The 27,719-nt window shown below is 36.6% G+C and overlaps 1 protein-coding gene and 1 long non-coding RNA gene across 50 annotated transcripts in view; one reads left to right on the forward strand and one right to left on the reverse strand.

The window, feature by feature from the left end:
* The window catches only part of maptb (microtubule-associated protein tau b), a 56,008-nt gene extending 32,032 nt beyond the window's left edge, over positions 1-23,976 (reverse strand). For 25 of the 48 annotated variants that reach the window (XR_015480675.2, XM_087244274.2, XM_087244264.2 and 22 more), the window contains exons 1-2: positions 23,927-23,976; positions 918-1,076 (exon numbers count right to left, since the gene is read on the reverse strand). Coding sequence is in view for 47 of the 48 variants with exons in the window: in XM_087244274.2 (XP_087100400.1) it covers positions 918-1,059 (142 nt within the window). In the remaining variant the exon portion in view is untranslated. Of the gene's footprint in view, positions 1-899; positions 1,077-22,635; positions 22,710-23,926 lie in introns of those variants that run through there. The other 23 variants (XM_087244276.1, XM_087244265.1, XM_087244250.1 and 20 more) reach the window with 3 other exon arrangements.
* On the forward strand, positions 749-7,789 carry LOC141381184 (uncharacterized). 2 transcript variants are annotated; one of them, XR_015480700.1, is made up of 5 exons: positions 749-1,084; positions 2,138-2,267; positions 2,333-2,420; positions 5,914-5,994; positions 6,132-7,789. It is a non-coding gene; the product is annotated as an uncharacterized LOC141381184 (long non-coding RNA). The 2 variants fall into 2 exon arrangements; XR_015480701.1 differs by having other exon boundaries at positions 2,138-2,232; positions 6,132-6,612.
* Positions 23,977-27,719: the final 3,743 nt, after the last annotated feature.

The raw sequence follows: 27,719 nt of genomic DNA on the forward strand, positions 1-27,719 counted from the left end.
CTCCTCTGACTTCTAAAGGTGCTCTAGTGACAGATGCTAGAGGCCATGGTCATGGTCTAGAATCAAAAGATTTTGGAAATCTTCTTGGACACTTTTAATGCTTCCAAACAGTTTGCTGCATTTATAAATCGCCCATGTCTTAAGATAGTTCATTATGATGCAATTTACCCCTTTTTACGTCTATGTGCAATTTGATAGGACTGATTTTCCTAATCCCCAATGACAAGAAAATATAACATAGTGACTTCAGGTTGAAGGAAAGTAGTTGAGTAAAAGTACCAAAACAGTAGTAAAAATCTCATGGGAAAGTAAAACATACACATTTCTAAAACTACTTAGTAAATTACAATTCCTGAGAAAAACTACTCAATTACAGTAGTTTGAGTTTTTGTAATTTGTTACTTTACACCACTGTCACTGTGCATAACAATATAAAAACAAATCAAGATTTGCAAAGCTTGAAGTGCAAATGGACACACAGCTATTGATAGAGGAAACCCCCAGTCAGGGATGCCTTAAAATAAAAATGTTTGCCAAAAGATTTACAATAAGTGTGTGAACTCTCTCTCTCTCTAAAGGTTAAACTGAGATTGTGAATATCGTTTCACATCAAATGGAAAATAAAGTCCAACAAATAAGTTCTATGTGACATTTTGCATTTGACCTGAATGAATGAACATCTCCACAGACATCTGAAACCAACACATGGCTGAGTGATGTCACCATCAGCATATGTGTCAGGTTTCCCAGTATGAGACGAGACATAAGCAAGAAACACACTGCCATGAGTATCACTCAGCTTTTGTGCGCTTTGTGGGGAAACGATGGGATTTCAGGCTTTACTTTGTTTTTCTTTATGGTAAACAGTAACTACAGTATTTATCCTTCTTTATACAGACCTTTCACTGGACCCTCACCTGCTCCCATATATCCCGCTGTCCCGTTCTTCAGGTCTTGTTGATGGCCGTCATTGATGGACATGTTGACTACACCAGATGCTATGTTGTTGCCGGGAGAGTCACCCACCTGTCCAGAATTCATGTGGTCCTGATGGTCCATTTTGAGATGATTTCAGTCTGTTGAGGTAAAACACAACAAAATCATTGGGGGTTAATGTGTGAAAGTGACTGGTGTGCACTGCATTACCTTTTAACCACTTGAGTTTGGTGGTTGGGTTGTTTGTTTGCATAAAAGTAACCTTTATTTACCTATTTAAAACTATGCCTTTAGCTAGTTAGTTGAGATTAAGAGCGATTTGCTCAATCATTATGTATTTGCACATACTACAAACATCCACTTCCTCCTCAGTGGCTGCTAATTAACCCTTGATGATATCACACGGGTGTGATCAGTCTTGGCTGTCCTCTGTAGTGAAAATCACAGTGGTGAATCAGCTGCTAAATTCAAATCTGCTTTTCTGTGAGGTCCTCCAAAAGACATCTTTCACTCTTGTCATAATCACAATATATTAGTATATATTATTTAAGGTTTCATACATGTAAAATATACATTAGTACCAGTAAAACAACCCTTCATACTTCCTAAAATACACAACTGTTCTTTGCGAAACTGACAATAATAATCATATTAAACAATCTGACAAGCTGTTTTATACATTATACAGTGTACACATTGTTCACAGTTTAAATCTGAAATTGGCCACATTTAAAAAAGCAATGTTTGAACCGCTATAAAAAAAATCTAATCTGAGTAAATAATCTGATTTAAGCAGTAAACCTTGCCCTGTGAGCGTACGAGTTAGCCATCATGTTAGTTAGTTAGTTATTTCAAGAGTGGCCAATAAATACCCCTAAAATCTATTTCACAACTTTTTTTTCTTTAGGACAGGTATTTAGAAATAAATATGTATTATAACATAGTATAAAGAACCCAGGAATGCATGGAAATGTCATAATTAAATACCAAAGAGACAGTTTGCAAAGCTGCAGTCAAGGACAAGGTCATTTTTAAGTGCCATGATTTAATCAAGTGGAGGAAGATTTCACTTCTCCTGTAAATTGTTTATTGTTATTGGAGTGTATTTTCCCATCCTGTGGTCTATATAGAAAAGCCACCTCTTTACACATAAATAAATGTGTTTGCATTCAGTAATTCCATATCATCTACATTTTAACAGCTCTGTGATACAAAGTCAACTTATCTGCATTCTGCCATGCTAAATGCCAGAAAGAATAGACTACAGGAAACAGCAAGCCAGGACAACAGGAAGTAGTAAGAGACCTCTCTTCCTTCAAGAACAGCTTCAGGTATATAGTTACTTACAGTAACACTGAAAAATAGATTCACCAATAATGTACATGTTCTCCATAAGGTAAACCCAACAATTGGCAACAACTCTACCATATAGAAGCTACCAGAACCTCTCATCTAGAGAACAGCACAGGACGAGATATATGAAGGTATTAAATGATGGATTGATGGCACTGGAATTTCCTTTTCTCTTAAAGCACACTCTGTATCCGGTCCTTTTACTTATGGTTGCTGATGTGCAGTGAGTGTGTGTTTCCTGTTGCAAGTAAAAATGGAGTTTTCCTTTCAGCAGTTCTGCTTTATCCTTTATACAAGATCAAGCCAAACTTATGTAGTCCCAATAGAGCTATTAGTCAATCTACTCGATGCAGTACACGAACGTCCATCTCTTTCAAACAGGACGCCTATAAACATGAATTCCATTAGTGTCAAAATGGATTAAATGCAACATTTTCACATCCCCTAACCTATTTTTTTGTAGTTGTCGATGAGCCACGTTTACGTAATCGGACACCTCAATGTGTTGTTGTCTGAGATTCCACATTGGAAGGTCATCTAAACGTGGGGGTCATTATGAAAACCAAGTAGTTTTAGGCAAGAAGTGCTGTGGTGCTAAAAACAGTGCTAAAGCTGCAGGGGTGGGTTTACATTTGTCGATTACATCATCCTCAAAGTCAGCAGTGACCAGCAGGGAGGAACAGTATCCCAAGCCAAAATGGCTTTTTAAAGGGATCGTTCATCCAAAAATAATTTTGTGACCATTTCCAAACCTGAATGACTTGGTACGATAGGACAAAATAGTTGGTTTTTGGTCTAAAGCTTTGGTACCCTCAATCCAAGAGTGTCACTGTTCTCCATATTTAGCCTAATGTAAGGCATCATAACCAGCTTTTAAAGCTCTTACTAAGCATTTTAGAAATGTCCATACAGGCATGCTTACAAACAGGTCTGTTGAGGCAAGCTGAAGCTAAATGCTCCTGGACAGTGGCCCTCCAGGACCATGTTTGGACACCACTCAGCATCTCAGCCTAATACATTACATGCATGGACCACTGACAAAAAGTCTGATGCACAAGTCACACAAAATAAGAAACACTGTGGGAGATTTTTAGTAATCAAACTGGATTTCATGCGACTGCCTTTCAAAGTTTAAGGCGATTTCCCATTCCAACTCATCAGCGCTGTTCAATGTGTTAAACTAAGACAAATGAACTCTATGAAGTGAAACCTCAGCTTCAGTGTTGCCCAAGTTTCTCGGCACTTTTAAACTTATTCGTTGAGTAAACGGTTTCATTATGGCGCATTTATTAGAGCACTAACTGGTGTATCTTTGCTGACTGGCAGCCTGTTGTAGATAAGTCCCTGTGCTGAAACGATTGAAATATCATCATGATATAGCCAATGCAATAAAATGGTCTTTAAATGACAGTAATATTAGTAATCAAAATAATTTCGGAGATAATGTATATAATAGAGCAAAATATTGTTATTGTGAGAGACCTTATAGTGAAGATATCCAATTTACTTGTGATTGGTTGCTGCTTAGATTAGTTAGTCTTGGGCAGTTCTTAGACAATGAAAGCTGGCATTCAGTCTATTCAGACCATTTCAATGTGGCAATGTCACTGGCCCATGAACATTTCCTGATTGTTGTCAAACTATTTTATAACTGCAACAAGAGGCAATTCAATCATATCTTACTGCCATAAGATTATTTATCAATAAGTAAACTATTTTGGATTCTCTAAAGCCATAGAAATTAAAAATGTAAAACAGGAAATAGGTCAGGAACATTGTTATTGTTTACATCCCTCAAAATGATCTATAGGTCTGACCATGTAAAACTGCAGTACAATCTGCTGAAAAGAACTTGTAAAACAGTCTTTAAATTCTCACAGTTTGTTTTCCACAAAGTCATGTGGGTTTGGAAGAACATTCCTATTTTGGGTGAGCTATTCCCTTGTGCTTTGTAACTGTAGGTGTTTTCTCCCCCAGTACAATCATTGCACAAGTGCGCTGAGGTTTGGGAAGCATCATACTCCAAATCCCCCAGAGGGAATCTGTCACCTTCTTAATAAACCCTCACAAGCCTGGTTTCCCTTAGGCAGCAGTGGTGCAAATTCAAGCCTGACTCCCGCAGGCCTCTCATGCATTATTCAGACTGAACTGTGATATCAGTAAACAAAGCTTAAAAACCATCTGCAACCACAGTAAGTCCAAATCAAACCATCGCTTCATTATTAAGGACTGATTGATTGTGAAAAAAAAGAAAAAAAAACAATGAAATGTGGGGAAACAAATGGAATGCAAAAAAATGTGAAAGATTAGAATTGCAGGGATATTGATGGTTTTTTGCAAATGGGACACTCAGAATGTTGGCTCTAAGCATGGTGTGAACATTTTCCCAATCATATGTTCATGTTTCCCATGGCACGTTTTTTTATTATAAAATGGAAATCCTGAATTGCAATTTTTAAGTGATTTTGGGAGAATTTTTTTATTGTTTTGTAGTTTTCTGCAGTTAAAAAAAAGTTGTTTGTAATCGGGTTCAGAAAATTATCATCAAGATTTGTATTTTCATGCATGCCTGTATTGTTATCAGCTTCCAGTTATAGAGAGTTATCATTCATATGCATCAACCAAAATTTTCATATCACTGTGTCTGTTAGCCAACCATTTTTTAAGAGACTTTAAATCTATTTCTCACAAAACTATTGAATACAAACATTTAAGCCTCTTAGAATGCTTTTTGTGGTACTTTTAAATTTTCTTTATCGTTACTGCTACTATAGCTAGCTCTCTGCAACCCTCACTTGATCTCCCACTGAATCTAAGCAGGGCTGCGCCCGGTCAGTACCTGGATGGGAGATCAAATGGGAAAGCTAGTTTGTTGTAAGTGGTTTTAGTGAGGCCAGCAGGGGGCACTCAACCTGCAGTTACTGTCGTAACGCTCCAGTATAGTGAAGGGGACTCTATACTGCTCAGTGAGCGCCGTCTTTTGGATAAGATGTTAAATCGGGGTCCTGACTCTCAGTGGTTGTTAAAAATCCCAGGATGTCCTTTGAAAAAGCATCTCGGCCAAATTTGCCCACTGGTCTTCGTCCATCATGGCCTCCTAATCATCCCCATATAATAATTGGCTTCATCCCTCTATCTACTCTCCACCAATCAGCTGGTGTGGGGTGTGCGGTCTGGCTCAATATGGCTGCCGTCACGTCATCCTGGTGGATGTTGCATAATGTTGGTGCATGAGGAGATTTCCCCCAATGTGTAAAACGCTTTGAGTGTCTAGAAAAGTGCTATATACTGTATATGTAAGGAATTAATTTAGTGAAACTTTACTAAAAAAACATTTATGTTGACTTTTCTTAAGTTAAAGTCAGTCAGCTTTACTTGCAATACCCTGCTATTTGACCAGGTTTACCTGGAGTAAAATGACAAAAAACATGGTTACTACACCAGATACACCAACAACAAATGGTCTCTGACAAGCAGAAACTAGCATGAAAAAAACACATGCTGGTCTGGGGAGCAAGAAAAAAACGTTTACTTAATGTGTGATGTTTGCCAGAAGATACTAAGAGCATAGTTATGAAAAGCAGGTCAATTTCTATCAAGTCAACAACTGATTTTTTCCTTAAGGAACTGAGTGGAGTGTGGGTAGCAGACACCAGATGGAGCTAAAAGTATATGAGGGATTGGTGACCACAGCCTAGAATGAGGGTAAACTCATTGACAGATCGTGGTGTTACATTTTAAGAAGCCTTTCTATGTAATAACCTTCACAATGAATGACACATTAAGACTAAATATATGTTGAATAAATGTGTTGATTTGAGATTGTAGTTTTTCTTTTACAGAAGTTCTGAAGTCTCCTGCTCATGGGTCTTCTCCTGATTTACAACAGTCGTTGTTTATGGTGCTGGTGCTCTTGACCTGAATGATTTTGATACCTCCTGGGCAGTGTTGGGAGAATGTCAATGCCCCTTTAAGAAGCCTTTCTGCCTGACGATGGATGTATCTCTCTCTCTCTCTCTCGCTCTCTCTCTCTCTGTCTCTTGTGGTTAAGAGCTTGGCATCAAGCAGAAAGGGCAACATTGGAATGAAATGAATGGTTAAAGGTGGATTTATGAAAGGTAGGCTTGGGAATGCGGAGGGCTCTTAAAAGACAATGCGGGGCGACATGTGGCCAATCTGGTTGAGGGTTGGCCTAGACTGAAGTAGGGTAGGGGTGAGGCAGAGAATTGTAATGCGAGTTGGCCAGCGGCCAGGGACGGACAACTCTCACCTCATCAATATTCAGGACACATTACTGTAGAAAGCACGAGAGAATGAGAGAGCAAAAAAGAAAGAGTGAATAGGAAATGGAGACAGAGGAGGGGGGAGCAGAAAGGGAGAGAGGTGAGCAGTGCACTAATGCAACAGAACAGCTCAACAATGAGGATGCCACTGTCAGAGGCTTTTGGGCCATTCGAGATAGAAAGGCCACTTGATTTTATTTATTTATTTTATTTTTATTTTTTTTACTTTCACCAGCCTTATATTTGGGTTTAATGTAGCTGTTATTTCTTGAAATCTCGTTTACAGTAATATACTGAACATCAGCAAGTATGCAGCTGTTCTACGAAAGTAAAAATAATTAAAATATTACAATATTAATACAATATTTATTACAATAGTATCAGATCAATTCCAAGAACCTTTTTGAAACTTATTATCATATTACTTATAAACAAAATCTCATTTCCTGAATATCAAAGTCATTCTTAGTTGCTTGCCTATTTGTAAAATGTCACTTGAATGGGATGAAAATGATGAATCTGATCATATAAAACATTTCTTTATCTATAGTGTAGACGTAATGTACATATTATTAAAGCTGTTAATTAATGTATTATTTACCATTTTCATTTATTTATAATTTTTTTAAACAGGAAAAGATTAAAAGTTAATCAAGCCTGACTCAGCACGAAGGCTGTTTTTCAGCAGGTTCCTGCTCTGCAGAACATAAAAATATGCAGACACCCTAAAAATCTCATCCATCAACACATGAGAACAGTACAATCACCAAACATACAAAATAAAGAGAAACAGGCTATCTCAGTGGCTCAGTGACCAAACAGGCAAACCGTAAGGCAAGGTGGACAAGATTATGGCATGAATATAAGTCTCAGAAACAGAAAGACAAATTTTCCCATTAACAAATAGCTTTTGTTTCAGCTTTTTATAGACATTTTCAACATAGTTACAATAATAAGTAAGGTGAGAGGCCAAACTGACTCCCAAATATTGATATGTAGATAAAATGGAAAGTTTTTGATTTGAGAAAGCGATGGGATTGGGAATCATTTTCGTCGAGGTGAGTAAAGTTAGTTTAATAGTCAAATGATTGTTTTGCAGGCTGCAGCCATCTATGTAAATGCTGAAGATCTGCATTTAGTTTAGTGTAATTGTGTCTGTACTTGATCCAGACACAATAAGTACAGTGTCATCAGAGTACAATAAAAATCTGAATGTTAAATTACCTGAGGGAGGTCATTGATTCTACTTTTTTTATTAGAAATTGACATTAAAATATATAATTATGGGTGACACAGTGGTGCAGGGGGTAGCACGATCGCCGCACAGTAATAAGGTCATTGGTTCGAGTCCCGGCTGGGTCAGTTGGCATTTCTGTGTGTAGTTAGCATGTTCTGCCCAAGTTCGTGTAGGTTTTCCTCTGGGTTATCTATAGTGTATTTGTGTGAAATGAGTGTGTATGGATGTTTCCCAGTGATGCGATGCAGCTGGAAAGGCATTTGCAGCGTAAAACATTTGCTGGATAAGTTGGCGGTTCATTCCACTGTGGCGAATTTAATAAAATGTACTAATTATATACATGCTGATAAAAAATGTTGGGGCTAGTATCATCTAGAAAAAGGAAATTGTCCCAAAAGAGCTAAAAACGAACAAACTTATTGCTGAGTCCTGCTCTACCCACTTCAACCCTACTGTAAGCCGAGAGGAGAGGAGAGCGAGTGATGAGGAGGACAAAACAGGGAGAGACAGAGAGGGAATGTGTGAGGGTTTCTGAGCTGAAAGGACAAGAGTGAGTAGGCGGAAAGGAGAGAGAAACAACAAAGACGAAACAAGCAAGAGGAAAGAATTCAGCAAGCGAGAGAAAGAATAGGAGGAGGAGAAGAGAGAAAGAGAGCACTTCAGGGAGGAAAAGATAAAGGAATTTCAGGCGAGAGAAAAGAAAGAGTGACAGACACACACACACACACAGACAGAGCCTGTAACTGTATGATACAGCACATTTCTAGAGGGACCTTCACGGATTTCTGCAACAGCGCAATGGGTTGCCGTCACTTCTAGAGGAATGGGGCATCATGGGTGTTTTCACAGCACTCGGCCCTGTCTTCTCTCATCAGATCACATGTTATTTTGCCTGAGATGGCCGTGCTAAATGGTCCTGCAGCACGGCAGATATGAAAGGTTTTTTGAGGTTGTGTGGGGTTCGTCAACGAGCTGTGCGCAGATGCTTCACACACAGAGCAATCACTGACCATCTGATGACCTTCTCGATTTGGTACACTTGATTCTGATTAACTTTGAAGCTGCTAAAGGAAGATTGTGATGGTCAAATATTATAATAATTCTTTGCATTCTTTCAGAAAACATTTGCATTCCCAAGTTGCCCTGAGAAAGGAGTTTTCAAACTTGGAAATTGTTAACCCTGGGTCATGCTAAACCCAGACTAAACATACTCTTTCTCCCCATTATCTGATTTGTATTTAACAATCAATTCAGGTTATTTTATATGCTGATGATTCAGACTTAATGTTCCTAAACCCTGGGTAGATTTGCATATTTACAGGATCAGCATAATTGAATGTGGTATGTGATCTGATTATATTAACAAAACTATATACCAGGGGTATCCAAACTGAGTGTCCTGCTGAGTTTAGCTCCAACTTGCTTCAACACACCTGACAGGAAGTTTCCAGTATATCTAGTAAAAGCTTGATTAGCCAGTTCAGGTGTGTTTGATTAGGGTTGGAGATAAACTCTTTAGGACACCGGCCCTCCAGGACAGAGTTTGGACACCCCAGCTTGATATTGTTAGCTGCTATCCTACTGCTGATAATACACAGGGTAACTTTAGGAAATGATGCAATTAAATAGAAAACCAGGTGCGACACAGGGCAACAAAATAGGATAATAGGGTATATGTACAGGGACTTTTAATTTCAGTCAGCCAGCCTGAGGGCTTTCTGTGAATTGTCATCCCATTTAAAATCGTTGTGTTTAAGATCTGATTTCTTTAAAAAACTGCATCTTCACTGCCTGGCTGGGATACAATATAAAGTGGGTATCAGACCAAAGAAGAAGCACTGTTTGTATTAAATTATATTTTTCTGTGCCAAGTCTTTAAAATGTGGAAATTAATTTTACCCCTGTATTTTCAATGGAGTTTCCGCGTTAGCCTGTTTCTAATGATGACGCTAACATTTAAACAATCTCTTGTTTCTTTTTACTCTTTAACAACCAAATGGATGCTAATTAACCGATTATATTTGAATGACACTACAACATCAATACTGTAAAAGGAACCTTATGAAATTGAATAAATTTACAAAGTTCATCATTGACTGAAAAACACTGGCTGTGAATATAGTCCATGGGGTTACAGAAGCAACATTCTTTTACATTCTTAGTAAAGTATAGTAAAGTAAATAGTAAAGTAACCAAGTAAAACTGCTTTGCAACATTGCCCAAAAAGTTGCACTTTGTATCATCAGCTTGCTTACCTGATTGTCTTTTCGAATAATAAAGGTAAGAACAAAATGCATTACTTTTTCACTCCCATTGACACATGCACTTTCTGTTATTACAGTGCTTGGAATGACCCTTGGTTAAGAGCTACAGTAGGTGGGAAGCTCATTTGTGTTCATATGCAAAACTTTTGCTTTTACTCTCATTTTTATAATTGAAATATTACATGGGTAGAAAAACTATATTGCTGTACATTTGCTATGGAAAAAAATAATAGATCTGTGAGAGAACTTGTAGAACTGTGTAGAATTTTTGCTACAAGTTCTTCACAAAAGCATTGGGATCATTTTCTGCTAGAACCATCAGCCATATATTGGATTTTTTCATTTTAATTTTCCTTTTTGTTGTTGTTGTTATTAATCTAGACACTAATTTACAACGGTATGGGATTGATACAAAGGGAAATAATAATGTTTGATTTCAGAGTGTCTGCAGGGTCTTAAAAAGTCTCAAAAGATTCATTTTAGGCCTTTAAAGTCTTAAATCTACTGAATATTGTGTTGTAGGTGTCAAATCTTTTTTTAACAGGTCTTAAATGTTTTTTGTTCATGTATAGCTACCCAATCTGGCCATTAACACCCATACAACCACCAACAACCCCAATCTCAGTTAAACTTTTTATTAAAAATAGTATTTAAATACTTTCCTTACAGTAACATTTAAAACTTAAAAGTTCTCAATTTATTTACTACTGTAAACACTGAACGGACATATTTTTTATTATTGAATTATTATTATTATTGTATTATTAAGTTATAATCACTTAAGTTAAGTTATAATAATATTTTTTGATACGTCAAGTTTAACATTTTTTCCAACTCTGATAGTCTAAAAAAACCTTAGCATTTAGCCCTGTATAAGTCTAAAATCTTATTCATAATGGTCTTAAAAATGTCTTAAAGCCTTAAATTTAACTTGGTGAAACCTGCAGAAACCCTAGATTTACTTGACCAATATCACTGAATACCCAACAAATGAGTTTTCAGTACTGTTTTGTAATGACGCAGTTATGCGTGTTAAATGTGATGCAATGTAACCTGTCAATGCCCATGGTGTGGTGAATATTGGCCATTTTTCTGCTAAACTGAGCTGACGTTTGCTCATTCGGTTGGAAAAATGACCATCTGTCAGACCCTCAACAGCACATACTAGGAGGTGTCTGTCTGTGTGTGTGTGTCTGTCTGTCTGTCTGTCTGTCTGTCTGTGTCTGTGTGCGCATGCCATAATTTGATGACATGGTGATCCTTAACCTCATGTAACCTCTTGTTTGTGTTTCAGTAATTAGGTCCAGTCAGTAAATGTACAGCCTTTGGCAAAGCCAGGGAATGAGGCAAATGTTTTGCTAGGCAAGAGAAATCTGTGAAGAAAGTGCGGACGGCGACAGAGGGTTAACAGAGGCCAGCTGATATGATAAGAGGAGAAATCAATGGAGTGGTCATCTACAATCAATATGAGCTATAAACAACAAGCAGAATAAAACCTGGTAAGTGCAGATATGAATCATTTGTTTCTTCCACAGCCAACAAGTCAATATGATAAAATTCCCACACATTAAACACTCTCTTTTCACATTACATTTATGTATTTTAATGCCTGATGATCAATCCATGAACAAGCTTGTCCAGCACTTAGAATCTTCATTTGTTGCGTAACAAAAGGTTAATGTGTTAATAAAAGAGTAAATGAGAAGGGTACACATGGCATGTGTGTCTTGAACTCTGGATAATTATGTTAGCCTCTTGTGGCTATAAAATTCATTATTTGTAATCTATCCAGTTGAGGTCTTCAACTACAGTACCTGTCTGTGTTGTTAACTCAATGAGCTGTCTTGTAATTGTCTAAAGTGTTATCAATGCTTCAACGCAACCTTTCATTAAGGGCGACGTGAAATTAAATTTACCCTCTTTTGTTTCTTTACAAGGAAACAGATTATGTTGGGGTGTTTGGATCAGCATGTTACTACATCTGTTGTCTGAGCTTGTTTTTGCAGACTTAACGTTCTGAATTGATGGTTGTTGCGTCACTGAGAAATGACGTGTTATTGTCTGTTTGTCAGCATCTGTCAGTATTTGAATTGGTCTTAAAGCACTAAACTCAATCCCTGCCCTATATAAGTGGTTTAAAATTTAATTTATGAAGGGCCATAACTGTTTAATTGTGCATTTATTTGTATCGTTTCCTGTTTTTACATTTTACTTTTGCCACTATAAATTGAATCTAATGTTCACTTAAAAATGCTTCGTTTGCCTTTGTGTTCTCTCCTCCATCAGGTTGGCGTTCGCATTTAATACTGGCATTATGACATGTTGCCATTAGACAGTGGCTGTTTCTCAATTCTAAGAATGCTGAGAACGTACTCGTGTTCTTGTGAAGACTTTGGAAGAACAAACTCAGGAGACGCATGCTCTGAGAAATGAGATGCTGCGTTCTTCCTTATGGTCACATGACCTTCACACATTTTTTTTTACAGAAAACTATATAAACGCTACAGCATTTATACAACAACTTATTGTTTTTCCCCTTTTCAATAAATATACCATGTACAAAAACCAAACAGATTTTAATACAAATGTCAGCAAATAAACACCCTTAATGTGTTTATGCCTTTATTAAGATTTTCATGTCAATGTTTACTTTCACAGTCTCATTTAGGGAAACTCCTGAGATAAATGAGTTATATCTCTGAACTTTAATAATAAATCTATATAAAATGATGCTTATTGTACTGTGGTCATCGGAGGATCCTCAATATCAAGAACACATCCTAGAGCTTTTATGTGTCCTCCTTTCTTGTGGTCTTGAGTTTTGGAATTGAACTTGGTTGATGATGATGATGTTACATGAGAACACAAGGACGCAAGATATCAAGATATTTTGAAGAACGCATAATGAGAAAACAGCCAATGTGTTCCAAATGAGACATATCGCCCTCCGAATGTCACTTTGAAGCAAAAACAAACATGGCTGCAATATTAAAGTGTTGGTCCAAATCAAAGTGCTCAGAACTGGCCACTTAAAGATTTTGAAGTGTACAACTGTTGGACACTTCTGGGATCTATGATCTTTTGCATAGTTTGCATAGAAGTTGTTTGGCATCGAAATGCCAACAGGAGGCTTGGAATTTGACTTTACCTAGTATTTTTTTATAGGCTACAAATAATTAATTAGTTGTGAATTAATGAATTATTCAAAAATAATTAATTCACCACCGCCTATGACGAAGATGTCATCGTCCATCTTCATGTTTCACATTAGGCATCGTACAATGCCAAAATGGTCGACATCACCTACTTTAAATGTCTCTGTACCATTGCTGTCAATGGAGGATGAGGGAGCTCTTGAATTTATTCTAAAATCTATAAACTTGTGTTCTAAAGTTAAACGAAGGCCTCCGGGGATTGGAACAGTGAGTAATCAATCCCAGAATTTTCATTTTAGGTTGAACTAACCCTTTAAGTTTCATTACAAGCTGTTAACACATTGGCAACAGATACATTAGTGAAACTCCACTCAAAAAATTAAAACTCAAATCAGTCACACTTATGTTATTCCAAAACTATTTGTCTTTATTTATCACTTTAATTAATAATATTTAGTCAAATCGTTACATAATTAGCATTTTTGGATGGTGTATATCTTTGATTTATTTATTTATTTATTTATTTATTTATTTATTTATTTTCAATTGAATCATGAAATCAAATTTGCGAGTAGCATTTCATGATAACTTGAATTGACCCTGTCTGTATATTCTGTTTGTCAGAATATCTTGAGGGGTTGGTCTGGCCTACATCAAAATAGCTGTTACACAGAACAAAGTCAAATGGATTATGATTGTCTAGACTTTGGTGTCTGTTCTTTGAACATGGCAACATAAAATCCACCACTCACACTCAAACAACTACTGTTTGTTCAAACTACTTATTTAAAGTGAGTTGAAACAACACAATTCTTAAGGTTTTTTGGGACAATTTATTAATTTTATGTTCAGTCCACTTCAATTTGTTAAAATGATTAAGTCGACATAATCGATTTGTGTCGGGACAACATAAAGGAATTGTGTGGAACCCAGCATGTTTGCACTGTTGTTTCATTATGAACGCAGCTACATAACCAGGTGGTTACTTCCCTATAACTAAAACACAAGCTTATTTATTATCCATCTCCTTTAACAGCCCAGAGAGACTTTCATACTTTAACAGCTCTGAGGGTTAAATTAGCCAGACTGTCCTCTTCAGCTCAGCGTTTCTGTTCGCTTCACTATATTTATGGGTCTCTCTCAGACTTTTTCAGACAGACCAATTACATAAGTGCCCTGTGTGTGGTGTAATTGAAATGTCCGGGAGTTGCTTCTGGAACGCCTCTGCAACAATGCAGCAGCAAAAACAAACACCTAAGTTAAAGGAATGGCTCACCCAAAAATCATTTAATTGCACTTAGTTGGTTCTAAACTTTTATGTATTTCTTTCTTCAGTTAAATGAGGTATTCTGAAGAATGTTGGCAACTAGAAGCCAAGGATATTCGTAATGAGAAAGAACATAAAAATACTACAGGATTGAAGTCAGTGGCTGTTTTTTTTCCTAACATTGCTCTTTCTTTGTGGAATAAGTGGAGGTTGAGTAAATGATAGTCATTTTTTGGTGAACTGTCTTTATAGTACTGAAAGTAATTTTTAGCGCCATATAATTGTGAAATCAATTTGTAGACAAGTAGTAATTGTGTGCTGTTTTTGAAGGGTAGCCAACTCTGCTGGCGTACCTCTCTGTGTCTGACCTAGTTTTGTCCATCCCAGCTAGCGGCGCAGATTGCAGCATCACTACAGTAGTGGCAGCCATCTCCCCATCTCATGTCTCCTCCCTTTAACCCGTCTCTTTTTCATTCTCTCTGTCGGTCGGTTCCCGCAGAGCTCCAGAATTGGGCAGCAGGATCAGTGAGGGTGGTGGCTGCATGCATTTACGTGCCAAATGTGTGGCAGGTGCAGCTTAATCAGAAAAAATGTTCAATATTCCCTAAAGCATTGCTGCATGCTTGCACCAGCCCGCAAGATCAACTCCTAAACGCTAATCCAGTAGTTAAGAGCTTATCAATGTCAATTGCTCATCCCAAAAAAACCTTAATGTGTTTAAAGGTATTGATTACCTGAAAATGACAACTTTAAATGTCCTTAAATGTAAATTCAAACCTATAATGAGTTTGTTTACTCTATGAATCACAATGCTACTTTTGTAAACATGAATAGGGGATCAGAGCTGTCAAAAGAAAACCCCTAAAAGGATTTAAGAATGTCTTCTTTTGTTGAATGATTGCTTTGTGTGAGGAGGAGAATGAATTTAAGTGGTTATTTATTATTAACCTTCTCTCCACTCAACTGACATCCAGTGGGACTGGATCATTGAGTTAGGGTAAAACTAGATCTGTTCAAGTCTGTTCAATCAATTGATGCACTCAGTTTAAAACAATGATTTGTTCACAGATTGGGCAACACTGTCCCTAGAAAGCAAATTTTGCAAGAATCAGCGAGTAATACAATCAATTAAACTAGCTATCTAGAAGACTGAAATAGTATTTTCTTGTAAAATCATGCTCCAATACTCTTTACACAAAATTAATTCATAAATTGGACTTTTACATTTATTATTAAGAATGTATAACTAGTACAATAAATTAAAAGTCAAATTATACATTTGAAAGTACAAAAATAGATTTGTTTTGGTCATTTTAGAGCTTGTTAACTACACTTCTAATTGACTTTTTATAAAATGGGCAGGATAATCAAACATTTATTTTCATAGAAAGTAGAAGATCTGACAAATTGAATTGACAAGAGCCTTCATTTGTTTTTAATTAATTCATTCATTCATTCATTTTGAAGTATAAAGAGATGAACTAAGGCCTGTTTACACTAACACTTTTCAGTTTTAAAATGCATTAGCTTTGCTATGGTTATGGCATCCATCCACAATACCCTGAGTTTTCGAGCCCTGAAAATAAAGCTTTTTGAAAACGCTAAAGAGGCCGTTTTCATTTGAAAACGCTGCTTTTCTGTGTCAGTGTGGGTGGGCGAAAACGGATCTGAAGTCTGATTGGGGCTTTTTACTCAATATTAAGTGCCCAAATTTCAATCTTGGACCCCTTCCTTAAGTTTGGACTTCACAAGTTTGATACAGAAAACAAACTCCCGAGGACATGTCGGGTAAAAACAGTGTAGGCTACTTTATAACGTCATTCACCCTGGCTATGTTGTTTCACTATCTTAACAATAAAATGAAAACATAAGGAACTGCCCATTTTCATTTTTATATTAACAGATAATAAAAATTTTAAGGCATTGTGTAGCTATCTTTATATGATCATCATCTTCACTGTATGCATGTTTATAACAAAACGAAGCCTATAACCATAGACTATAGAATACACAAGTCATGTCACTTGTATCTTTTTGAATGGGGAAAAGTGTTAGGGTCAATATGCTGAATAAATCCCGCATTCTAGTACAAAAGCCAATCATCAATCGATATGTACTGACAATACTTCGGGGGGAGGACCAGACGAGAGTTTCTGCAGATTTTGGATGTTTAGAAATGAAACTAAAGACACAGTTTTTGTTTAATTTTATTGGTAATTCTTAATATGAAATTTAATCGTAAGCTTGGCAAGCAATTTTGGATAATTTGATGTTTACTCATTCAGACAGATTGCCCGAGCATACTGCCCGAGAGGTGTTTCAAAGATGGCCGCTGAGTGAAATGCCTTGCCTCAAAGGGACTTTAGAATAACATAACTGCCTCCTTTCATTTTTTTTTTTTTTTAAAATACAAAACATATCTTTTCTTTTGCTGAATATAAGTTTTTATAATAAATAATGGCCATTAAAAAAGTATACCGTACAAGAAGTTTATAGGAATTAAAAGCAAGCAATCAGTCAATATGCAAAATCAGTGTACGTGGTTACATAAATTAATATAGCCTAACTTATCTTTGTGATCTGCCAAAACATGTTACCTGAGAACAAGTAATAGATTCAAAATACCATCAGATAGAGACAAGATTAATCAAACATCACTTTTAACAACTGTAGTGAAATCTAAAGGAAGATCCTTGATAAACTGTCCGACCTCCACTGCTCTCACCTGGGGAGGTGTGCTCAAAGCCCCCTGCTGACTGCCTGGAGCTCAGACGTGCGCATACTGTGGTCACGTGATGTGCGTTTTCAGGGGTGTAGTGTGGACGAAGAGCTGCTCAAAAGCGCCAGGTGAGACGTCAGTGTGGACGTAGATCACTTTCATTCTAAAACGCGGTTTTAAAACTAAAACGTATTAGTGTACACGAGGCCTTACACAAAGCCTGATACAAGTTTTGGAGATTCTATTTAATCTCGTAAAAATGTTCAGTAACATTCACAAGAGAATGCAAATAATATGCATTACTGCAAGGATAGCTTCACTGATATATAAACTGAGCTGTGGTTATTTTCCCATGTCACACCTGCTCAAACAGCAGAGATGTCCTTGATTTAACCCAGAGTCCAAACCTTCCCATCTGCCATGTGGTTTCTGGACCCGCAGCCCAGACTCTCCACAAGAGTGCAGATCACACCTCACTAAACTGAATATGGACAATAAATTAACAAACCACCAGAGCGGTCAGTGTGTGCTTGTGTGCATGCATACACTGACCAACCTGAAATAATAGTCATGCTGCCAGACGACATTGCTGCTGATAACAGCATGATCCACTTAGCATATGAAAATATTCTGACTCCTGAAAAGGACGGTTGGCATTTACTCGAACAAGTATCTTACATACGCAAACCTGATGGTGAAAATGTCAGTCTGGTGATATACATCCAGCGATGTGTGCAGATGCAGATAGCTGTGAGGCGCAGACAGCATAAAACACTGAACCGCCTTCAGCATTGAGAATAAAAGATAGATTAATTCCATGAGCTTGTGTCCGTGCGTTTTTTTGTGATTTCCAGCACACTACACACAGGAAGTTAGTCATCTGTTGCCATGGTGCATCAGGGAGTTCAAGACTGCAGTGCACACTGCATGCAATCTGGCCAACGAGACCAGAGAGAGACACTGTCTCACGGTCTTCAACCGGCTCAAACATGTTGAATCTGGCTTGTCTTACAACAATGTGCGGTTCTGGTAACTCCAGATCCAAGTTATAACCCCGGAAGTTCTTGAGATCTGATTAGGTGATAATGACTCTTCTAATTAAATCAAAGTGGACCCTAATGCTCACACCCCCCGTGGAGACCCTCTAACAAAGTATAATCTGAAACATAGTCTATCGCTACACACTCTAATGCAGTTCATGTTCAATTCATCTCATGAGTTCATTCATTGGCAATATTGATTAAATGACTTATATTATAATTATAAAGCATGCATCTCTGATCTGAAAGATGATACAATATGGCTGCTTCTTGCTGTGGTTAATTAATCACAATTAATTTTCTTCACATTAGCTGTTTTCATCCACCGATTTTTTTAATGCACATTTTGTAATATTGCAAATAAAAAACTGCTTATGGTAACATTAAAATAAAACTTATGAACACCACTGAGTAGAATAAGCTTTTGTCCAATGTTTAACCAATGAGAAGGCATTAATGCACAAACCCTTGGACCAACCAAATAGTAAAATATCTGAAATGTTGCTTTGGTCATACTAAATTCTCTTAGCGATCATCAGTGCATCATCAAAGTGGTTTATTATTATTACCTCCCAGAATTGTCTTGACGACTGCGCTCCTAAAGACCCGTTTCAAACTCCTCCAAAAACCTCCTGCATTAATTGCACTTCATTTTTGTCTTCTGAGGTGCTACTAATTTATTATATGAGCAATTCCATGCAAATGTCAACCACATCATGGAAAAATTACATTTTCACTATAATAGCGAAACCCTTTCTGTTTTTTTTTTTGTGTAGGCTTGTATTTTACAGTCCTGTAAAAATACTCAAAAATGGTTCTGTATTTAAACAATTATATTTAATTTACCAAAATCAGACCAGTGGCAAATTCACATCTGTCACATCTATAACGCAGAGGTGTCACACCCATAACAAAGCGTTTTCCTCATAAATGCAAAAAATGTCAAATTATATCTAATCAATCATGTTTATTCTATAGTGAGCCGACTCTTATCTTTTTAATTAGCATTATTTCTTTTGGGTTGTGCAGTTTAATTCACAGAACTTCTACAAAGTATGTTGTCTACTATAAACTCACAGACTTTTTTGGTCACATCCATAACGCATGTTTGTTTTCCACATTTAAAATATAAAAAAAACTTTACAGATTAATATATTTCTGATCCCATAACTCTGTGGTTTGTTCTTTTGGAAAATACAAACAGATGTTTCAATATAATGTAACATGTACTTTCTCTGTATGTTTTGAGTTTTTCTAAAAATGGAACATCCATAACAATAGAATTGCTCATTAAAGAAAAAAAATACCACATTGGCTTTCCCTGCTGCGTCAAAATCCATTTGCCTTTTTGATATTTTGGTTCAGTTTATAAGAAAGCAACATTTTTTTTCATTTTTTTTCTTTGTTTTTTAGTTAACGGGGTATTACTCTAATTTGCATCTTTGGATGGAAACATAGCTAAGAACAACAAGAACTTCTCATATTATGATCTTGGCATTTCTATCCTTCCTCATGGTCATTCAAAAAGAAATGTTGTCTCAAGCAAGCCCATCCTCCTCAATTCTGAAATTATGTGATTAATAGCAGATAACTGATGCGAGTAGCAGGCGGTTGTCTGACAGGAGTAGCACACACATCACTGCATGGTCTGTAGACTGAATCTGATTTAACAAATGTTCAATGGGTGGTCTTAATTGCCATGGTAAACCGAATTATTCTGGGCTGGAAAGAAAACACTGATTCTGTCTAATGGTGGGGATCCACTATCAGTAGAAAAGTAGTATTCTTAGGTAGCAATTTAAACATAAAAGCAATGCAGGATAAAGGGAATGCTAATGTTAACAAATTTATTCTAAGTTAACAAATAATTCTGAGTATTCATAAGCTGATATTAATATTGTGCCTTTTTAGACCCTGAGTTAACATCCCTTATTAGTAAGTTTTTTTTCTGAATTGAAAACAATGAAATGACCTCTTCTTCATCCCAACTTGTGTCCTTTCTGTCACTCTTTTACATTATTCTCTGAAACACTGAAAAGACTTGACCTGTTCCAGACCAGAATAACTTTTTTATTATTATTATTATCTCAAAAGAATATATACTGATGAATGTTGGAAACCAGTAGCCATTGACATCCATAGTAGGAAAGCAAATACTATGAAAGTCAACTTCCAACATTGTTTAATATGTCTTCAAATATGAACAAGCCAAGTAAGTAAATGATGACAGAATTTTTATTTTGGAGTGAACTGTCCCTTTAAGCACAGTTTGAAAAGCCTTAAAATATATATTTTATTAAATTATTTCTTGTTCTTTTATTTACAGATAGATTGCTAGTGGCATCACAAATCTATGACCTGAGAATTAACTTAAGTTTCACAAAAAAAAGTGCTCTTAGAATTTGAAAGAACGTTGGATTTTGTAGCTGTGTTCACTTCACAAGTTTAAAGTCAAGTTTGGAGTTTTGGAGTTTTATTTTTTTTAATTATTAAATTTATTTAATAATTTAATTATCCGTCTTTCGGATGAGACGTTAAACCGAGGTCCCGACTCTCTGTGGTCGTTAAAAATCCCAGGATCTCCTTCAAAAAAAAGAGTAGGGGTTTAACACCGGCATCCTGGCTAAATTTGCCCACTGGCCTCTGTCCATCATGGCATCCTAACCAACCCCATGTCGTAATTGGTTTCATTACTCTGTCTCCTTTCCACCAATCAGCTGGTGTGTGATGTGTGGTCTGGGGCAATATGAGTGCCTTCACTTCATCCAGGTGTATGCTGCACACTGGTAGTGGATAAGGAGATTCCCCCCAATGTGTAAAGCGCTTTGAGTGTCCAGAAAAGTGCTATATAAATGTAAGGAATTATTATTATTATTATTATTATTATTATTATCATTAATTTAAATTAAATTATTCTGATCATGAAGGCAGCATTTATTAAATGCAAATTTTTTTTATTAATTATTTATTTGTTACTTATTGTAGTTGCAAATGAAATTATTAGTCATTATTGCTTTTATTACTATTACTAGGGATGCTCCAATCGATTGGCTGACGAACGGTATCGGCTGATAAACACATTTCATGACTTGATTGTTACTCTCATGAACCAATCGCAGGTGTTTGTTTCTGAGTTTACAAGCAGAGGAAGACGCACAAGCGCTCACGTATATTATACATAGCCTAAGCTGAAATAAAATAATTGAATTGTTTTCTGTAAAGCTGCTTCTGGCCATGACATGTTCATACCTACATGGTTGTAAGGAACATGTTTAAGGAATTATATGCAGCATACTTAATTTATTCCTTTCAGACTTTGAGGAAAAAATGTGCTTAATGCATTATAAAGCTTAAAAGCATCAGAATCTGAATTCTGTATCGGCCGATCACCATGAAAGAAAATTGGTATTACATATCGGCTGCAAAAATCCTGATTGGAGCATCCTTTAACTATTAACTACAAGGTACTGATATCATACTACTTTTTTTCTGTTGTCCCACTGAGGCTACACCAACAAGACATTTGTACTCTGTGACCATGTTATTAATACAGTTAGTACCTTAACTAAAATCTAAAAAACAATTTGTCTGAAATTTGTCTGGAAATTTAATAAATAATATTATTAGTTCTCGTTAATTTCCGGCTGCAACTGTATCCGTTCTAGCAGCAACCTTAAAGTAGGCTACTTTGAATTAATCTGTTAATTTAACCTGACTGTCTGATAATTCTATAGTTATGATATTATGATGTTATGATAACAACTACTAATATAAACAAATGAGCCAATGTTGTAGTTTTCAACAACTATAAGGTATATTATACTACAATACACCACATTGTGCTGTAAACCGAAGCAGGCTACAGTATGTAACAGATTATCAGTTCTCTATAGTTAATACAGCAGTATGCTGTAGCATTCATAAACAAAATGTTGGAAATACTTTGATAATATAACACACTTTACATTAATATAGTTTAAAACACTAATGGCTATAAATTACTAAAGTAATAACAGTTAGCCATTCGGGTTTACCCACACATAACGTTATTTCAGAATAACGTTACCAACCGACATTTAAATATCAATGAAACAAACTTTTCTAGAGCAACATCTTTTCCCGCGATAAAACCAAGCCTAAAAACCAACCGCAAATGTAATTTCTTCATCACCAATCAATGTTTTTACAATAAAAACCCACATTATCCATACCAAGGCGACAGTGCTGAAGACAGGCATGTTCAGCAGAGATGGGCGTGGGGGAGGAAGTGAGAAAGATGCAGACGTTCATTTAGACCGTTACGCCTCAGCCGTTACAGTCAAGGATTTCCGAAAGCACAACGTTCATAAAGGGTATTTTCAAAAAGAGAGACAGTACTTACGAAGCGAACAATGGGCGCGGATGATGAGCGCGTGGCCGAGCAACAGCCAGCCGTGATGCTGTGTGTCTGTGTGTGAGGAAGAGAGAGAGAGAGACGGGGAGGGCGGGGGAGCAAGGTGTGTCCGCTGCCTCGAAAATGCAGAATTAAGTCTATACATTCTCATTTAAAATAGTGAAAAGGGAGAAATAGCCTTTATGTAGTTTAATGGTGCTACATAAACTGAAGAGATGAAATACTGCATGAGAAAGCGCATTAAATTAGTTGTTTCTGTTTTTCATTTGGAAATGTGAAGTCTTATTTTAAGTGTATGTATTAGCACATTTATAAAAATATTTGTCCTCCTTCATTAAGACTGTACTTGCGAAATCGCCCAGACAAAAGCACCATGTGGTGTTACAAAGGTCATGTTCGATAAACCACGCTCACGGGGAGGAAAGAAACGGGGAATCTCTCAAAAAGACGTGCTGTAAACTCAGTTTAGTAGGCTAAATGCACATATAAAGAGCAACCTTGCAGATTCAGTGGCGATTTGTGTAACCATGACAAACATTCACATGCAACATCAGCACCATTTTCAGAGGAGAGCAAACTACGAAAATCCCTTTACACCGGAGGACCAGTGACACGTCCGCTTACCGCTTTTAGACCGATTAGGCTTTAGAGCAAAAGACAGCAAAACAAAAATATAGATTTTTAATATGTTATACCTGCAATATAGGCTACCTTTGTTTAAAAATGACACCTTTCATACAGACTGACTTAACACACCGGCGTGAGCCACATTATGCTCCACACTTCTAGGTTTTTCCACACCGGCAAACCGCGTGCACGTGAAGCATCGCATGCGTTCCTCGCCCACACCTCTTCGAGATTCATGCATTTAATGCATGCCATGCAAAGAAGGACAAAACAAAGAAAAAAAAGACGCAATGCAATATTATTTCATTTGAATTAAATGTGTATCGTTAATATAGTGTATCCTTGGAGATAAGTACCGGTTCATGCAAATGCATAAAGAAATCCAGCAGATTCAGGTGCACTTTCTTATCGATGCTATCTCAGTGAAATGACATGCATTTTTTTTCTTTTCCCCCATTAATCTATAAAGAAAATCAGGCCCATTATGTCTCAGTCACACACCCAACAGTCGGATTTACTAACATCCTAAGACTTATACAGTGATTGTAAGTGTAAAAACTGTGCCGATGCTTAAAGGCATAGCTTATTGTATGATTAATGACGAATCGCTGTTAGATGTTGATCTTTAAGATTGTAAACCGGTTTGACTTACCTCTGTAGCACTCTGAGTTATTGTCTGTCCAACTGCAGCAGTCAGCCAGTGAGCAAACCCTGACAGTTCCTTCAGTGTCCTGCGAAGGGAGGATGGCGCTAGAGAGCGAGAGCGAGAATGATGTCAGGATGAAGCAGAACATGTGCGCTACTGAACTGACATTTCACTGATATTATTCACACACAGCTAATGTTTTCGTTGCGGTCAGTATTAGATTAGCAGTATGTTTTCATTTATGGCAGCCACCTACAAAAAAGCAAGTGTTTCAAACCTTTAAACTTTTGAGAATGTTTCTATGAATTTAAAATGACTCCTTGCAAAAATCAAGCATTTTTTTTCACAGTAAAATTTAGAAGACATCTTGGTTGCACCGACTTCACTTTGTATAACCACAAGTTTACTACAATTACTTTGATAAAACTATGGTATGATTTACCAATAGTTAGTTTGGGGTTTTCATGGTCAACTATAGCCTAATCCTAAATGGTTTTGCAACACCAACCATGGTATTTGTAGTAAAACTGTGGATATATACCAATGGAAGATGCACCGAAGGTTATAAAAAATTGTACTATTTAAAAATAATGTAAAAAAAATTATATAAAAAGGGCCTATACTGTGTATGTGAACAGCATCTTCATTGACTACCTCAGCAACCTTAATATATGGAAAAATCCCTTATGTAGGCTGTAAGTTTTTGCTGTTATTATACTGTGCACATTTACACTTGTCAGATTTGGAATGCTGTCCCGGGAGAAAACCCTAAGCTCGAAGATAATTGAGCCCAGGGTTCCCATCTGGTCGATTGAGCATGTAAGGGCAGTACGAGATCAAGTAGTTCTCAAGAGCTCCCCGTGGTAAAGGAAGAAAGGGGGAGATGGGGTGGATGGGGGTTTATTTGGAAAACGAAGATAAGGGACTAATTTTAGCCAGGTTACTTGTAGTGAGTTTGGATTAATCTAATTGGCTTACTAATAATTGTAGATGAGAGACCACATGCTCCTCTCGAAATTATTTTGTGAAACTTCTCTTAATTCAATTCAATTCAGCTTTATTTGTATAGTGCTTTTACAATGTAGCTTGTGTCAAAGCCAATGACTGTAAAAGGTCAAAGCAGCTTCACATAAATGGTCATAGTAACTGGATCAGGGTAGTTCAGTTTTTAGTGTTTAAGTTCAGTTCAGTTCAGTTTAGCTCAGTTAAGTGTGTTTAAATCATTATTGAGAGTCCAAACACTGAAGAGCAAATTCATCGATGAGTAGCTTTTCAGATCCTGAACCATGCAAGCCAGTGATGACAGCGGAGAGGGAAAAAAAACTTTACCAATAGGAGAGTGAAGAAAAAAAACCTTGAGAGAACCAGACTCTGTTCGGCACGACCATTCTAATTTCTCCACTGGCCAAAAGTCTTGTGCAGAGCTGCAGTCTGTAGAGTTAATGAATTAGCTGTCATTTAATCTTTGTGCTCACAAAAAAACAAACCAAATGAGTTTTGGGCTGCTTTCAGACACTCTGGTGTGGTTCAATTAAAATATCAATGCAACACAGACTAGAAACGTCTACTGTAAATCAGGAGTGCCTAAACTCAGTTTAGATTTAAGATATAAGATGGCCATACAAGCATATTTGCTAAACAATCTTACTTTATTAAGATCAAATGCCATCGGCACAATAGTTTTAGCTGGGTGTTCCTGAGTGTCTATTAAAAACAAAAGGAGACAGGATTTGTTTTGTTGCAGCCCCTCGTCTGTGGAATGGTTTGCCTTTGTATTTCAGGTCAAAGTCTTCCCTTGTTGTTTTTTTTAATATCGCTTTAACTTATCTTACATTTGATTGTATTTCATTTTGTTTACATATGCAAGTATAGATTTTGTGTGTTTTTTGATTTGTTAAGCACTTTAATAAACATTTGTTGCTATTAAATGTGCTATATAAAACAAACAAACAAACAAAAACCCATCTCAAATTAAATTTGTATTTAAATTAAGTTTATAGTTGACTAAAAAGTTCTAACATTATTTCTTCAGTAAGTGATAGCATAATGCAAAAAAAATTTATATTTACCCACAGCGTTTGTTTATAAAAAGCGTGCTTTCTATAATCACACAGCATATTTCTTCAGCATAATCTTAAACAAACATTCATAGGATAACACACTCAAGCACAAACACTGCACCATCAGCTTCACCAAATTCATCCATATTCCCTAGAGTTACATACCAAGCCAAGTCTGTCACCTGCACACCTTCACATGAACAGTAAAGTGTCCCTGTGTCCTTTCACCGCAGCACGACCTGGTATTTTCCCCCAAAAGAAAGTCAAATTTCCTAAATGTATTTTCTTCTCCTTATTGTGGATATCTTGTGATATCTCGCATGCAAAACACTGCAGTAGGATTTGTAGAATGTTGAATGATGAAGAGAGATGCTGCTCCTGATGCTCTCAGTGTCCTTGCTGTGTGATATGATCTTCTGCAAGCCAATCGTGTGCTTGGTTGAGGTTGGCTTTGGGTGGGAGTTGCTCAGCAACCTGCCCGCTTGTGAATGAGTAGGCAGTTTTCTTAGATTTTGTTCTGCTGTGTCTGTGAGAGAGAAAGCTAATGGCCTGCTAATGTATGTTGCAGCTGTTTTTTTTTTTATGTTGTAATTTGAAACTTTCCCGTATGTATTTTTTTACACATCAGCCTTTAATGATCTAAATGATGATACTGTTAAATTGGTTCTTACAGGAGAAAAGCTCTGGCTGTTACAAACACGTTTGGCCACTAGGTGGCGTCTCAGACCTGTCACTGTGACTGGTCTCCCTCAGGAAGGAGGTAACAGATTTTTCTGTCAGTAAAGGGACAGTTCACTATGGAGTCATATCAGTCTTAATAATAATACATTTGCATTCATAAATTTAATAAATGCACAGCACAATTTTCAAACTCAAAACACAATTCATAAATCCACAACTCCAATTCATCAATTCAAAAAACAATTCATTAATTTAAAAGTAAAAAGCAAAAATATTTCCCAAATGCGCACACATATGCAGCAACCTACATACATTTTAAATGTTTACACAATTATGTTTATATGAAGTTCTTTGTTAACTTTCTTCATGCATATATGAATTATGTTATATGTTTTTATAAACCATTGAATGTGCATTTGAAAATGCTCACACGAGCATGGAGTCCTTTGAATTTGTGTGCACATTTTTAAGACATTTCTGGTAGGACATGATTCGTACACATCTTTTTTGGAGGATATTCTGTTTAGCCAATCGTGGTGAGTTTTTTTAATCAACCAATCCAAACACTCCTTACTGAACAAACTCAAGAAGCTCCACCATGTAATTATTATTTTATATAAAATGAAATGAATTATTTTAGCAGTGTTATTTGTAGCTGACGCTGATCCGTCAGCTTGTATTTTTTTGGTTGTTGATTGTTTTTGTATTTCATTATTTAAAAGCGTATTTGGTTTATGTTTACTTTATAAATTTCCTTTGTTTCCAGTTGGCTTGAGTCGGAGGTCACATGATCTTTCTTGATTGATGTAAGGTGCAAGAGTTTGTATGGACAGGATAGTGAGATCTCAATGCAGGCACATGTTGGGTGCTACTGCTTATTCTACTGCTGGTTATGAGGCCAACACGGAAAATGAAACCTTGTATGTTATTTGTTTATTTTGATGTCCTTTTGATTGGGTTTGTGTAAAAGATTTGGGTTGTTTGTTTCTTTTTCCTTTAGTTTTCATGGTGTTCAATAAATGAAACGCATCAATATTTGGAAGCATGGACTGTTTTAA

This window comes from Danio rerio, chromosome 3, assembly GCF_052040795.2.
Source record: "Danio rerio strain M-AB ecotype USA chromosome 3, GRCz13ab, whole genome shotgun sequence".
Taxonomy (NCBI): domain Eukaryota; kingdom Metazoa; phylum Chordata; class Actinopteri; order Cypriniformes; family Danionidae; genus Danio; species Danio rerio.